Genomic DNA, 15,400 nt, shown 5'->3' with positions numbered 1-15,400 from the left:
CAGCCAACAAATTATTCCTTTATACCAATAGCAATACACCTGCATAATGCCTCAATGAGACTGTGACTGCCAAATTAGAAATTTTTCATTCTTCTTAAATTTTCTTCCTTTTTAGTCATTCTTGTTTGTATTCAGATTATAGCGTGTCTAATTCTCTCTCTCTCACTCTCACTCTCACTATCAAATTTCCTGCTGGGGACAAATAAAGCTTTACCTAAATATTTAGTGTGAAATTCTAAATTCTACATACACATTATATACATAAGTTATTTTTTTTTAAATATCTGACACGTTTCTAACTTGGTAAATGTAGCTGTACAATTGTAACATATTCAGATTTTTTTCTGAATAGCACAGTGAATTTTTCTTTGGTGTCAAGACACCATTGTACTAAAACATGTCTGTTTGTCATGAAAGTGTTTTATTCTTTTAGTGACTAAAATATATATATATATATATATATATATATATATATATATATACATACAGTGGAACCTCGGGTCACGACCGTAATTCGTTCCAAAACTCATAACCCGATTTGGTCGTGACCCAAAGTAATTTCCCCCATAGGATTGTATGTAAATACAATTAATCCGTCCCAGACCTTACAAACTGTATGTAAATATATTTTTTTTAAAGATTTTTAAGCACAAAAATAGTTAATAATACCATAGAATGCACAGCATAATAGTAAACTAAATGTAAAAACATTGAATAACACTGAGAAAACCTTGAACAGAGAAAAGTAACATTGCAACAATGCACGCTACGAACTGATCGCTGTAAATAGAAGTGAAGTGGAGGTTAAAATCCAAGAGAAAAAAGTCTTCATTAAATACAATGAGGTTAAAACAATGCTCGAATCAGTGTCTTTAAAAACAAGCCCGGTGCATTCTTTAACTGCCTTCTTGGTCTTATGCGGCCAGCCCTCTCTCTCTCTTGCTCGCTCGCAGAGCTGCTCTCTCTCTCTCGCTCGCTGCACAGGGAATGCACAGGGAGAGACTGAACACATGCAGAAATTATCGGCATGTACGAACTGGAAGGGGAACTGGCTTGTTTGTCACCCGAGTTTGTGGTCGTGAACAGATGCAAAAGTTTGGCGAACTTTTTGGTTGTAACCCGATTTGTACGTGGTCCGAGACGTTCGTGACCTGAGGTTCCACTGTATATATATAATATATATATATATATATATATATATATATAAAATTATTTATAATTTCATCTTAGTCAATGCTGCTTTAAATTATGTTAACTCCACTGACTTTTTATTTTAAGTGTTTGTTTATTCAAAACTAGTCCTTTTTTACTCTCAAGGGTTAACAACTATAGATTGGAAAAGTTATGTCTAGGTCAGCTGAAGTATACAATACAAACTGAATGAATAATATACAGATCAGCTAATATTCAAAACAAATACAATTGAAATCCTGAATATAGTTAAATAGCCTGCTCTTTCTTGACAGGCAGAAATCTTTACATTTCTATATTTGTAGAAAAGATCTCATACTGCAGGATAATTGACTGATTCTAAATTCCTCTGAATCACTTTGTAATCTGAAAGACATTGATAACCCTTGTGAGGGCTTAATTCTCTTAATTTAAGTATTATGTGTTACTACTCATCCATATGATTAAGGCCAACATAGACAAAGTTGATCATCTTTAAATAATGAGTAATGATTAACTAATAACTTGGTGTACCTGATACAAATGGTAATCTGTGAGCCAATTCCTTCTTTTTCTATTACATTCATTAGTTCCACTCACATTGTAAGTGGATGTTTTTCTGGCAAGAAGTTCCTGGTGTAAAGACACTATCAGATTGACAGAGGACAAGTGAATTATGACCTAAATCCCCCAGAACAGAGAGGAAGAGAGACAAATACTTCACACTGATAGAAAGGGGGTCCTGCATATGCCAGTGTCATATAGCAGGGGCTACCTGGATGCACATGCCATGTGTGTACTAAGTATTCTAAAAGATCAGTAGTCAAGGGCACCTCCACGAGTAGAAATTCATTAGAATGCTTTCCCAGAATGGTTAAATTTAAGCAAATAAGCATTTGGCTGTGACTCTCATTTTAGGGAATGAACAAGATTAAACAATTTCCCTCTGGATTAGTAAAGTTTTCCGATTTTCTGATTCTAAAGATCAGAGAAAACACTGTTCCAAAAGAACATACAGAATTGAGCTACCGCTTAATCATGCTAAATAATGGCTCACAGGTGCAGGGACTGCAGAAACAATTAAAGAAACTTCTACCCTGAAGTCCCTAGAGCAAATACTAGGTGTTTTAAATGGGGCCTTGCAGGTAGCGTGATCATCATTTGTTATTTCTACTGTAAGTTCTCTAGAGAACTATAAGTGCATAAAAACCTTACTGACATTCACATAAAATGTACAGCAGAGCAAATATGTTTCATACAGTTCTGGTCCTTACCTGATTATCAGTTTGATTTATTCCAATGAGGAAGACAAGCTCAGAAAAGAAGAGAGCAGCTACAAGGTTCTTATGAATGCTATGAAGATTTGATCGTAGAGTCCTGATGATGATGAGTAAAATAAATGTCACAAGCAATGCTACCAAGGATATAGATACTGTAGTATATGTAACAATCTTCAGTGGAAGAACCTCCCCATGCTGAGAAAAGAAGAAGTAATGATGAATGAATACCACTATGTTTATTTTTCTAAATAAATATATACTAAATATTAAAATCCAAGGTGAACGAATAAATAATAACATTTTGCTGATTTGGGAATACATGATCTTCTATAAAAAAAACAAATAATTATATATGGATTTGACAGAAAAAAAAAAATTAAAGGTACAGTGATCCCCCGCTGTATTGTGGTTCAGCTATTGCACCCCCGCTATATCGCTGAAAAATTCAATAAGTACATCCTACCTGTACTGTACTTTGCAGCCAGGCATACGGTTTTCAGCAGTCACTACGGTAGACATAGACTTTTGCGTTACAGTACCCAGATGATTTCTTACAAGGCCCGTTATTGGCTGAAAGAGGAGACTCAATCAATCAGAGCGGGATTTTCATTCTCTTGGGCTTTGATTGGCTGCTGCTAATGTGGTGTAATCTTGCATGAACAGCGAGCATGGGTCCCCGACGCATCTCAGTTCTCTGCGTATCGCTTACCTTGCTTGTGATCCGATTGTTGTGAACAAACTTTTTGTTTTGTTTTAAGCCCTACAATGGCTCCCAAGCGTCCTGTATCTTCTAAGAAGGGAAGGAAAGCGTTACGTGGATGTCAGCTTGAATGAATTGACGGTACACTACATTATTATTATTATATTATTATTATGTTACTCATATCCTTAGCCCGACATCCACATATCATATGTGTTTACAAAGTGTGTTTTAATAAGTTTACATGTATTTGAAGTGTGTGTGTGTGGGGGGGGGGGGGGGGGGGGGGGGTGTATTTTAAGGCTTAAACTATAAAAAAATGTTTATTTATATGGTCTTTCTATATTGCGGATTTTCACCTATTGCTGATGAGTCTGGAACGTAACTTCCGTGCTAGGCGGGGGATCACTGTATACTCTACCCAACCCAAAACAATATTTTCTAATGTGTTGCTTTTCCTATGTGGTTTGAAGTAATGGCTGACAAATGTTTAATGTCATGTTGTCATGGATAATGGAGACAACATTGGTTCTTATATAATGGGAGCCTCTGGTGACCAATACTGGTTAACAGAAAACACCATCAAATACATCAAAGGAAAATATCTCACTCGTGTTGCATAATCTACATGTTAAATTATCCAGTCGTATGCTCTTAATGTGCAAAATGTGTGTATTTTTGCTAAAAAGTGACCAACCTATATTTTTTTACTATAAATAACAAATGATTCAATAGTTTATTTCAAGATGTTGTGACCCTTTGTGTGAAGAAGTACTTTCTGGTTTCTGTCTTGAATGTATTTTTCACTACTGTCCAAAAGTACACGTTTCACTATTGAACACAAAGAATTTTCCTTTCCTGGATTACCTTTAATATTACCTCTGGGAATTCTGAAGATGTTGGTTAATTTACCCTATCATTCAGAGTAGGACATATTTTTTAAACTAGGGATTCATTTGGTACTTCTCCTTTCACACATACTAGTTCTACTGTTTTGTTGATGTGGTGGTTAACCAGAACTGCATACATTCTCAGACTTTCTAAAGTACATCTGAGGACTTAACATTTTCAAATTTGTATTCAACAGTTTTCACAAAATAACATTTTATTGGACACTTTAATTGCTTGTACACATTGCCTGGATAACACATCAATATAAATCTCAAAATCTTTTTATTTAGTTTGCATCCTGTACACAGGTGATGCTTATCTTTTTTTATAATACATATTTAGTTTCCTTGCATGTGCCTGCACTGAACTTCATTTACTTAATTTTCAGATTTTTTTTTTTTTTTAGTTTTGTAGATTGTCCAGGTCTTATTAAATGTTTTACTGCTTCTGCAGTATTTGCTACGTCTGCAGTTTTGGTGTCATTTTTGAGGTCACACCATAATATTGTTTTAAGCTGAAGTGAAGATCCATCCTCTACTGAGTATGACTTTATGTGGTCTTTTAGTAATGATAATGGTTTCTACTTTTTTTTTTATATAAATCTAAGGCTATAGTTCATATTGCCCTTTTAAATAGTGAAATTATTATGATTGGGTTTTAATAAATCCTTATATCCCTTCCGCTCTCTCTCAGGGTGCTGCAGTGACACTGTAGTTATGGCTATTTTGATCTAATTATTCTTCCTAGTTTATGGACATATTACTTACTATAACTATTAAGGCCAGAATAAAATCTTTATTGTATGTCACTAAGATTACAAACACTAGCCAGAAACACAGTTTGTTTTAGGACAAGCTGCATGAACTGTTGGCTTGGAGATTTTGACATTGCTTTTCTTACTAACTGTTGAACCCCAGAGGCGTACTTCATTTTCTTTGCAGTCTGTTGTTGTAGTCTAGTATTTTGTTTTTCTCTCCTCCCTTGTCAGGTGCTTTAGGATACTACAGTATTTTAATAAAAAATGTACATACGTACAGTATGTATACACTGACACACACACATACATCTATGTACATATTACAGTTTTTTTTACCTTTTTAGTATGTTACATTTTATTTTAACTGGATAATTTAAAAATGTGTACAATATTCTGGATCTGTAAATGAAGTCAGTCAGTCAATTTCCAACCTGCTTAATCCTGAACAGGGCCACAGGGGATCTGCTGGAGTCTATCCCAGCTAGCATAGGGCGCAAGACAGGAACAAACTCTGTACAGGGTGCTGGTCCATTGCAGGGCGCACACACACCTACCACACACTACGGTCAATTTAGGATCACCAGTTCACCTAACCTGCACGTCTTTGGACTATGGGAGGAAACCGCAACAGCTGGAGGAAACCCACGCAGACATGGGAAGAACATGCAAACTCTATGCAGGGAGGACCCGGAATGCAAACTCAGGTCTCCTTACTGAGAGGCAGCAGTGATACCACAGCGCCACCATGCTGCCTTGTAAATTAAGTGTTATATAAAAAAAATTATAATTAATAGAGTTCCCTACAGGGAATTACTGAATGAATGTTGTTACAGTATCCTGCATTTGTAGGTTTTAAAGTACTGTAGGTAATGATTGTTAAATTAAGCAGACAACAGCACATTCTTACAAACAGGTGTTTTTATACAACACTTACTTCTCTTTTGGAGATATCCATGAGTACTGCAAAACTGGTCATGTGATTACAGTGACAGGTAACATGTGTTGTGTTCCTGGAGACAAGCTCACAACCCTTAGAAGACCATCCTCCTGTTCCACCGATGCTGCCAAATATAATTAAGCAAACATTTTGTTTAAAAAAAAAAAAAAGTTAGGATCTAGCCAGTTACAGATGTAATTTTTTTTTTGTTTCCTCTACGGACATTCCTTATGAAAGGTGTCTGTAGACTAGACACCACCAATAAGTTGCCATAAATCATATAAAAGGTCTTCAGGTTGAATAAGAAGTTACAATCAGACTGCCTTCACCAGAGATCTTCTTTCTCCCCTTAGGCATGTAAATACTGTATTTCTTCGGATAATATACAGTATGTACAATAATAATATTTCCCTTTAGTTAAAGTTATAAAAAAGTATTTCCAGCGACAAATAACAGCATGCATTAGCATGGCAAGATTAATATACTGCACAATACAGAGTCAATTTGGATATTCACTACAATATACCAAATAATCTGCCAATTAACAAAAAAGTCACTAGCAAAATAGATTTTTAGTATAAAAGTGAAAATGCTAAATTTGTTGACATGTTTGAGCCATTGTAACATAAATACTTTTTGATATGTGTCACATCTAGTTCCAAACACTGCCACACACACTAAAAGATAAAAACAAAGATAAAAAAATCACATTCTTCTAAAAAAAATATTTCAAGTGAAGTATTATGCCATATGAAAAATGTATATTAAACTTTAACACAAATAATCAAAATAAAAGCACTGACCAAATGCTGGAACCACTAACCTAACACCAAGGTCTTAATAAAACCCTGAACTATTTTTCTTTGATAAAAGGGTTAATTAACTCACGTATTACTATATACTACTAATTGAGGCAACACCTGTCTTGTTTCAGAATCACTCATAAATGCTTGAATGATTTAAAATCTGCTGTCTGAGTAGTCTGAGACATATGAATGAGCTTACTGCCAAATCAGTGGGTGATGAGGTGGATTGTACATGCTCCTTGAATAGTGAAATTGTCATTCTGGTAACACAGCCCTCTTGCAAAGAATGCAGTTCTATGAAGGTGATCACTCTGACGCAATACTCAATGATTAGGTATAACCATGTGAGGAAAAACCATCATTACTGAAGCATAACTCTCTGTCCAACAACTTTTACTGTGTGCCGTACAGTTTGTGTACTTGTCTATTTGAGGTGAACAATGGGAAAGAGTACTGAATCTGACTATATCATATTTCAACATGGCCCAGATGTCCAGTGTTTGTGTTGTTTTCATCACTATTTTTGCAAGCGCATACTGACAGAAGTAAATCATGACCTGGGTATCAATATCAGAATATTCTATTTCACTGTGTAGAAGTCTTGAGCAAAATGTCCAAAATGAAATTTGCATTAGGCTGGTTTAAGAATTGCTCACTTGCTTATCATCTCTGAATTAATCACTATCATAAAAAATCATGTTGTGTTGCTTTTTTATTTTTTTTACAAAGAAACCTGAACATACTGCAGTGTTATTGGCTTAATTAACACAGGTTGGGAGCACATCCTACAGTATAAATACAGTTTGTGTCTTTCACCCAAGTGAGTCTACTTTTTCTAGACCATTGCTTCCAGATTAAAGGTGTACTTAAAACAGCTGTCAGATATGTAAAATTTACATAGCAAAAGGGGTAATAACCATTTTACAAACATCCCTTTAATCCCATTAGCTCTGAATGCAATTTATCTCACATGCCCCAATCTTTACCACAAAATGAGGATCTATTACTACTTACGCAATTGAGTGATTCCAAAAAACACAGACAGGCTTGGTCCTTTCCTCTGTTTCCAATAGAGTGTAGTCCAGTGTGATGGGTTGTTCTAGCTGACTGGGCAGAGGATCCCCTTCACTGTGGACTGTGGTGCTCACAATGGGAGTATTAATGACGGGTCTTGTGGGTAACCTATAAGGGTTTCAGGAATGTTAATTTTTTTTTTTTGCCTAATATTTGTCCTGGCATCTTTTTAGTAAAGACATGTTATGCTGCTATGTAGAACATGGGCTTAATCAACATTATTGTTTACTTATGGATCTGGTGAATAAATGTAACACTAAGGTATTTAAAAATAAGTGTTTTAATAATCCAGTTGGAGTGAGGTCAAGGTTAAGGGCTGAATATTTTTGTTGTCATCTTAAGTGTATAATACATAGGGGTTCATACACTGACATGAAATTTCTTTCCCTTTTCGTCATAGTGCGATATAAAAATATTAAAATGACTTCTTTACATTTTTAAACTGTGTAAGACCAGACTGCCAAAATAAAATACGCAGAATTCAAAGACAAAAGATAAATACAGTTAAAAAACATCCTGTTAACTGTGAGCAATAAATAATATACAACTGGATGATAACAAACAACACATGAAGAAATGCAGACAGCAAATAGGGAAACAGAAGATAAAACAAACTTATTTAAAGAAAATAATTCAGGTAATGACTTTCGCCACATATTTTAGTCAGCATGTCAAGAAAAAAAAAAGATTGGCTGTAGAATATTCATTTTTGGATTTGCACCAACAAGCTAAGCTGTTTTTTAGTAAAGACACTCCAAATTATATTCTGGACAACAGCTTTGCTTGAATAAAAGCATTTCAAATTACTATTTATTGGGAGGAAAACAGTAGTTACACAAAATGGTAACACTTGTAATGTCTTAGAATATAGTGCTTCCTGTTTGCATGTGGAATGTGGAAATTCCATGAAGCAAGCACAACTTCATAGCATGAAAAATGTAAACAAGTATGAAACTAATACAGTTAAGTAAAAGTAATAATTTACTGTTAATGTAGCCCTTACCCAAGAATAACCTAAAATGTTATAATGTTCACCGTCATTTTTCTTTCTAGCACTAAAGCTTTATCTGGTACTGAATTTATGTTATAAGCTTTACTAGCAGCTACTTACTACTAACAGCTATATCACACATTTTGAAGATTTTGCAAATAAAACTACTAGCATAAAAATGCAAAAGTAGTACAATAGTTCACTAAATCATTATGTATTTTTAAAGCTTTTAAGCTCAAAGACTTTCAGTTTACCTGTCTTTGCCACATTATGCTATGTAAAAGAATGAATTATTCAATTTTACTAGTGAAATTCAAAACAATGTAATGTCCAGTGTATTACTGTTAGCCAACAAAAGCTTGATGCAAATTATACTAACTGCATGTAAATTTTTTATCAATAACATGCAATAACTGTTGTAAGGGCTGCAGGCGAAAGAAGAAAACAAAATAAAGTTATTGAAGAGAAAATATTTAATGAATATTTGTTAATAGGGTTCATTAGAGATGGTAAAGATGAAAACTGAAATTTAAGATGGAAATTTATAATTTTATCCTTAAAGCAAGTGAAGAAGAACTATATGTGGTACTAAAGAGAAGAAAGAGGCACAATGAATTAGATAATGCATTAGTTGAAAGCTGATGGTTACAAGTCAGAACTTAAATACATGGCCTACCTCAGACTCCTCCTGTCAGGATCATAGCGCTCTGGCAGGAGTTGTCCAAGTGACCTGTAGATGATCACCATTGCTACTATATGGGCAGAGGCTGTATCCTGGTGTCTTCTCTTTCGCTTGGCAGAGGCGTCATCTGTATCTGGAGAATTTGTCTTTGCTGGCATTTCTTTGGGGTTTACTTAATAAAACAATGAGAATCAAAGTACATTCATGTTACTTAATTGTAACTTCCTTAAGTATTGCAGTATCAAATTAAAGGCAAAAATAATGGTTGTCAGTTAATAGTTAATGGTTTTCATTAGAAGAATATCTATCAGACCTGGTAATCTGAGAAAAATTATTTATGAGTATTCACCTTTGTTTTCTGGTAGTCTGAAGACAGCATCTGGAAAATACACAGTGGATTTAAGATCTTTTGGATATTCTTGTCGAATTTCTTCAAACTTTGGAATTTTGGCACTCACTGGGTTAGAACTGTCCAGAAAATCAACTGCAATAACTAAAATAAATAAATAAAAAAAAGATCAAAAACTAATAAAAACCATAAGATATTGTCTTTAAAATCTACCTGCATTTGTCATTTATTAGAATATTATGTCTTACTCATATTAGGTGTTACAATAGTAAACGGCTTTAGGTATGTCTTCCTCATGTTTTGAGCCACATTGTTGGCATATTGTTCAAAATGTTTCAGAAGATGAGCTGTACCCCCCTCTGTTCTCTGAATCTGATCCCAGTGTTCTTTATTTGTGGGGTCTAGGATAGCACTTCCAGCCATAATTAAATTCTGAAAAGGAATGCATAAAAGGTTATATTCAGTATTTAGTAAGTCATCTTATCAGCTCTTGCTAAATTAATACTAAATAGTGAATATTGTATAAGAGTGCTCAAAAAAGAAATGACACCTGGCTTATCATTAGCCAGTGATATACAGGATACAGGATATACAGACTCCATATGCATTATCCATGTTGAGAAAGCCATTGACAAGTTAAACTGGGAGAGAATATTATGAATACTGAAGAAGACAGGAAAGGAAAGGAAAGTGAAGAATACGTTTATTTCCAAGTCACCCAGTTCCACATTACATTGGTCAAAGGAAAAATTAAAAGCAGAACCTGGAGAAGCCATTTGCAGTGGGGCGTAACTGTGTTCAATTAAAATTTCTGTTATCTACTATTTAAAAAGGTAGAATTAAGAGATGAAAGGATATTGAAGGAGGAGTAAGGGTAGTAGCTACTGAAGAATGCGACTATTGTAAATAAGCTAGAAGCTATTTTTACTAAACAATATAGAAAATATATTTAGAAAATATGGCATTTCATAAATTTTCTTGAGGTGGGAAGGGTAAGGTGGGATGGCAGACCAACACAAAAATCTTGCATCACTCAAGAACAGCTATGTCTGCTTTAATGAAATTTAGTATCTGAATTAATGTTAATGCAATTTAAAAGACAGGGTTTATGAAGTTTCAGTTTCATTAGAGAGTCTTAATAAAAGAGCAAATACCACATAAACCATATCTTACTCCATATATAAATAAAATGTATTATTATTTTTATTGTTATTATTATTAAATCAGCTGAGTGGATGTTCATGAAATTTTACATGTATGTTAACCCCAATTTAACTTCTAGAGATTATTGCATTTCAAACATTTCATCATGAATAGGGGTTCAATAGATGTAGTATCAGTAGTTTTTTCTCAGTTTATATGATATATCAATGATTCAGTTATCCAGCAGGGCATTCAATGTATTCATTTGAGATTAAACAGCTACACATGAAACCACAGTAAAAAAAAAAAAGAAAAAAAGTAGCATTCATGGTTCCAACCCAGAAAGGAGTTACTGCAATTACGTAATCCAATCATACACAAAAAGAACAAACTCTGAACTCATGAAAGCAAAGAAAACGATAGTCATTTGAGAGATACTGTTGATGATTCATGGGACACTTCAGCCAGGAATGACAAAAGGGTCAGCATTTAAAAAAACACATAAATATTTTCTTTCTTACCTTAACCCATTACACAGATATACCCAGACAATGGCTGGTGCTTTGGTTAGTACTAATTGAAATATAGAAAACAGCTCATAGGGATCATGAGACCAGATGACAGCAAGAACAAGGCTGTATAAATTTGACTAAAGAAGCCAATAGATGTCAGTATTTGACAGTGTCCAAGACAGATTGTAGTTTAATGGTGACAAAGTATATAAAAGTTCACATTGCCCACCTCATTGAAATCCACATCTTTTGTTGCAGCCAGGTCAAAACCCTGCTGTTTGCTCTCATACTGGAGAATTTGCATTAACAACTGGTAAGCAGTCTTAACATCATTTCCATAGAAACGATCAGTGTGCTTTGTTGCGTTCCTCAGTATCCTGGCAATATTTAATGACTTGTCGCCATCCATTTTTGTTTCATTGCGGAACATCTTCTCATTCTGCTCAGAATGAAAGAGAAGCAAAAATAATCTTTAATTTTATCACCAGTGAAATCAGAAAACATACGCCAGTTGCCTGGCTCAAAAATATTTTTGTATTTTACGTGTTCAGTGTGCATTATATTAAGTAAGAAATAGAAAAAACAGTCGACTCCTTCACTACATTATTTAAACTGAACTGTAAAAATTCATAATTCATCCTTAACTTTAAAGAAATACTCCAACAAAAAATATTTTTTTATATGTTACCTCATGTAGTCTCATGTTTTCATGCAGAAATTACATATTGATAATTCAAACTCAGTGGAATCCTGTAGTGCCCAGTTCTGGATAATGGCAAATGAGCCAAAATGTGCCAAACGTGTGCATCTTTGTTAAAATATTATTAACACCTACTTCCTGAAAACTCAGTGGTAAAGATCAACAGGAAAGATGTTGTTTCCACAATTCAAACACAGAGTGTTCTTCAGCATTGAGTTATCAGGAGGTAACTTAATAATATTTTTATTATAATAATATTTTTTTATGTGTTATGTGAAATGAGTTACGTGAGAATTTCCTTTCTTTTTTTTCCATGGACATGGACATTGTTTGCCATTGTCCTGAACTGGTCACCACAGGGTTCTGTTAAGTTTCAACCTTCATTATGTAATTTTTCTATGAAGACTACAAACTACATGGGGTAAGTGACATCATCTTTGGGCACAGTAATCCTTTAATGACGAGCAGAAAGAAGAGGCAAGACTTTTTTCTTGCAGTGGCATTATTATTCAGAGGTTAAGGGAAACCATAAGACTGTCCCTTCTCTAATTGGAGTGAATAGTTACCATTAGATGTGATGGCTTAGACTTTTTAGGCCTTCACTTACACAACTGTATGCTGATAAGATTTAGATTATACTGCTAAAGAAAGCCACTGAACTGAAGGCAGATTATGTACAGTATGTCATTTGTTTTTAAATTAAGATAAAACTTAGTGGTCTCTATCATTTAATAAATAATTAAAAGAACAAGTTCATTTTACACATTTTATATCCAACGCTCAAATATCACAATTGTTTGCCTGAGTTTTTACCACATGTTAAATTATACAATTCATTACAGATAGGCAGACTTGTAGTGTTTCATTTATCACTTTTCCATATATAAAGGAAACCTGTAAAAAAGATATACAGTCTGGCCTTTACCAGTGTTTTATAATTTTTTCTTTTTTTTTTTTTTAAATTCAATTAAAGCAGCCTGCAGCTAACTGGGCACTATGCATACCATAGTTTTTAGCTCAGAAAAGGTGATAGTAGTGCAGTTGAAGAGCTCTGGTCGCAGCCAGCCTTTTTCCTCATTGCAATGCCGGACTGCTGTTCCTATAGAACAGAACAAAATACATTAGCTACATTTAAGAAATATCCACTCTCATCCCAAATGAAATCCTTAAAAGACTATAACATGTGTCACTTAAAATATGCTGAACAGACATGAACAACATTACCTGTTACACAGTAGTCAATCAACATAAAAAAATCTCTGTATTAATTTAATTGAAGCCGTAGTATAACTGGTTACTCAAACTTCAGAAGGGTTTGGAAACAGCCCAGTTTTTCTCTGACTAGATGTGTAGTAAATTGTAAATGGATGCAATAAAAATGAGTAATTCTACTCATCTCAACTGTCATCTCAACCAATTCATGGTGTTGTTTACTGGTCATACTATGATGATGTCCTTTAATGACAGAACACATAGTTTATTACTGAATTAATTTGCAATGGTCTGTTTTATTGTTGATGTTGTATGTGACTACAACTTCCTTGTCTACAATCCAGCTCAGAAGCATCTGAGTCCATTATCTGTCACATCAGAGCAAACTCACTTCAGGGTAGGTTCTTCTACCTCATCAAATACACATAAGTCAACATTGGCAGGATTGCTGTGGGGATAACTAATTCTGGTACTGTTCTATAGTTAAACATACTTTGACATTATTTTTAAGCTACCAGTACCCCTTCCATGTATTTATTCTTGAAGTATTTAAAAGGTTACTTAAAGGCACATTAAGGATACAGTACAAAGCAGACCTGCTACATTTCTTTCAGTTTTGCTTTCTTTACTTTGAAGGCAAGCACACCCCCCAAGGCTCATAGTTACAATGTATAAGGTCGTGCAACTACAAAACATGTTTTTCCTTACAGAAACAGTCATGCTAATTTATTAATATTTGTAATTGTTGTAGATCTGATGCGTGAATAAATTCAAAGCAAATTCTACAGAACAAGTTAGAATTATTTTTTTATTATCCTGATCTCCTTTAATCCCCAGAACACCCTGCCCTCTAGCTCTCTTTGGTTAGCTAGTCTTCTCTGTACTTAAAGTCGCTATTATGATACATAACTCGGTTAAAAAAAAAAAGCTTTGCTTATTTTCACACAAGTATCTATTCTCATAATATACAATATGTCCTAACACTGATGCAGAAATAAGGCCAATTTCTTTTTTTAAGCATACAGGCTTAATCCCTTACATGCTTGTTTTTAACTTTATAAAATATTTGCTTCTGTACAAAATCATCTAGTTGACACCTTTGTCTGCTTTATGTAAATTACAGTTTTACACCTTGCAAAAATGTATGGATTACAGTGTTTTCCTTGATTTTATGTTTGTTACACTGCATTTTTTTTTCTTTCCTCTGTTATTACTTGGCACTTACCATATTGTATATATTTGAAATGTGCCACTTCTTGTGAGGACATAATATTTTTAGGACATTGTTAAACTGTTGATATAGAAATTATTAAAATGTTTATTCACACATTGTGCTCTATAAATAATAAAACTCAAATCAATGATTTTGGGTTAAAAATTTACTAACATTTTTAAGTAACTCAAAAAAGCGGGGCTTTTGTCATTCTCCTTTTCATTTAGTTATCCACATGAAAACCATAATCCAGAACAGATTAAGCAAATTTTGAAATTAGAAGGATTGAAGGAGGCCCATATGATTTCACTTAATTATCTGATCCAAGTGGTTTTACTGTTTAATTTTAGGGAGTTGTTTTCATAGCTCAGCACTAGCCTTCTCTATTTAAATTTTGTTCAATGTAATTTAATGGAAAGGCAGAGTGCAAGTATGCAGGCTGCTGTCAGTAGTCTATTTATAACATACAGAAGCCTCCAACTGCCGTACTTTTCTTGTTATTTATATTTGTTTGTTTTCTTGTAATGTGGTCAAGTAAATGACTCATTTATATTTGACCAATCTGTGCGTGGTCTTTTCTAGTTCAAGTTTATGCAAAAAGAACCTTCTAATTATTTATTTGTTAATTTTTAGGAAGGCTTGACTTGTATGTGTGAAGTCCCAGGGTTGCATATAGACTGTTTTCGTATGCTGCCAGTATAGGCTTCATCCCCCCAAAGACCTTTTAATTAATCTTCATTATTTTTCAGTGTGTTAACTTGAAGTTAAGATCTTAACATTACATTAAGTCTAATGGCAATGTACACATTTCATGGAGATTTTTTTTTTTGTATTTTTTGCAAGCCTTCTTAGATTGTGCTCTTGCAATCTTAGAACTGGGAAATAAATACATTAATTAAAAGTACATGAAAGTTAGATGAGGAAAAGTAAATAATGACTGTCTAGATATTTTCTCACATTAGCTTTTTCTTTTTATGCAGGAT

At 33.9% G+C, this 15,400-nt stretch overlaps 1 protein-coding gene across 5 annotated transcripts in view; it reads right to left on the bottom strand.

Moving 5' to 3' along the window:
- celsr1a (cadherin EGF LAG seven-pass G-type receptor 1a) overlaps positions 1–15,400 on the bottom strand; it is a 238,322-nt gene that overhangs the window by 28,111 nt on the left and 194,811 nt on the right. For all 5 annotated transcript variants that reach the window (XM_051934936.1, XM_051934931.1, XM_028812174.2 and 2 more), the window contains 8 exons: positions 12,997–13,091; positions 11,522–11,731; positions 9,886–10,069; positions 9,638–9,781; positions 9,283–9,460; positions 7,556–7,723; positions 5,733–5,859; positions 2,445–2,645 (listed from right to left, as the gene is read on the bottom strand). In XM_051934936.1, the coding sequence (XP_051790896.1) occupies positions 2,445–2,645; positions 5,733–5,859; positions 7,556–7,723; positions 9,283–9,460; positions 9,638–9,781; positions 9,886–10,069; positions 11,522–11,731; positions 12,997–13,091 (1,307 nt within the window). The remainder of the gene's footprint in view (positions 1–2,444; positions 2,646–5,732; positions 5,860–7,555; positions 7,724–9,282; positions 9,461–9,637; positions 9,782–9,885; positions 10,070–11,521; positions 11,732–12,996; positions 13,092–15,400) is intronic.

This window comes from Erpetoichthys calabaricus, chromosome 1 (assembly GCF_900747795.2).
Source record: "Erpetoichthys calabaricus chromosome 1, fErpCal1.3, whole genome shotgun sequence".
NCBI classification, from domain to species: Eukaryota; Metazoa; Chordata; class Cladistia; order Polypteriformes; family Polypteridae; genus Erpetoichthys; species Erpetoichthys calabaricus.
The sequence above is the reverse complement of the archived record's forward strand: the minus strand, read 5'-3'. Positions and strand labels throughout refer to the sequence as shown.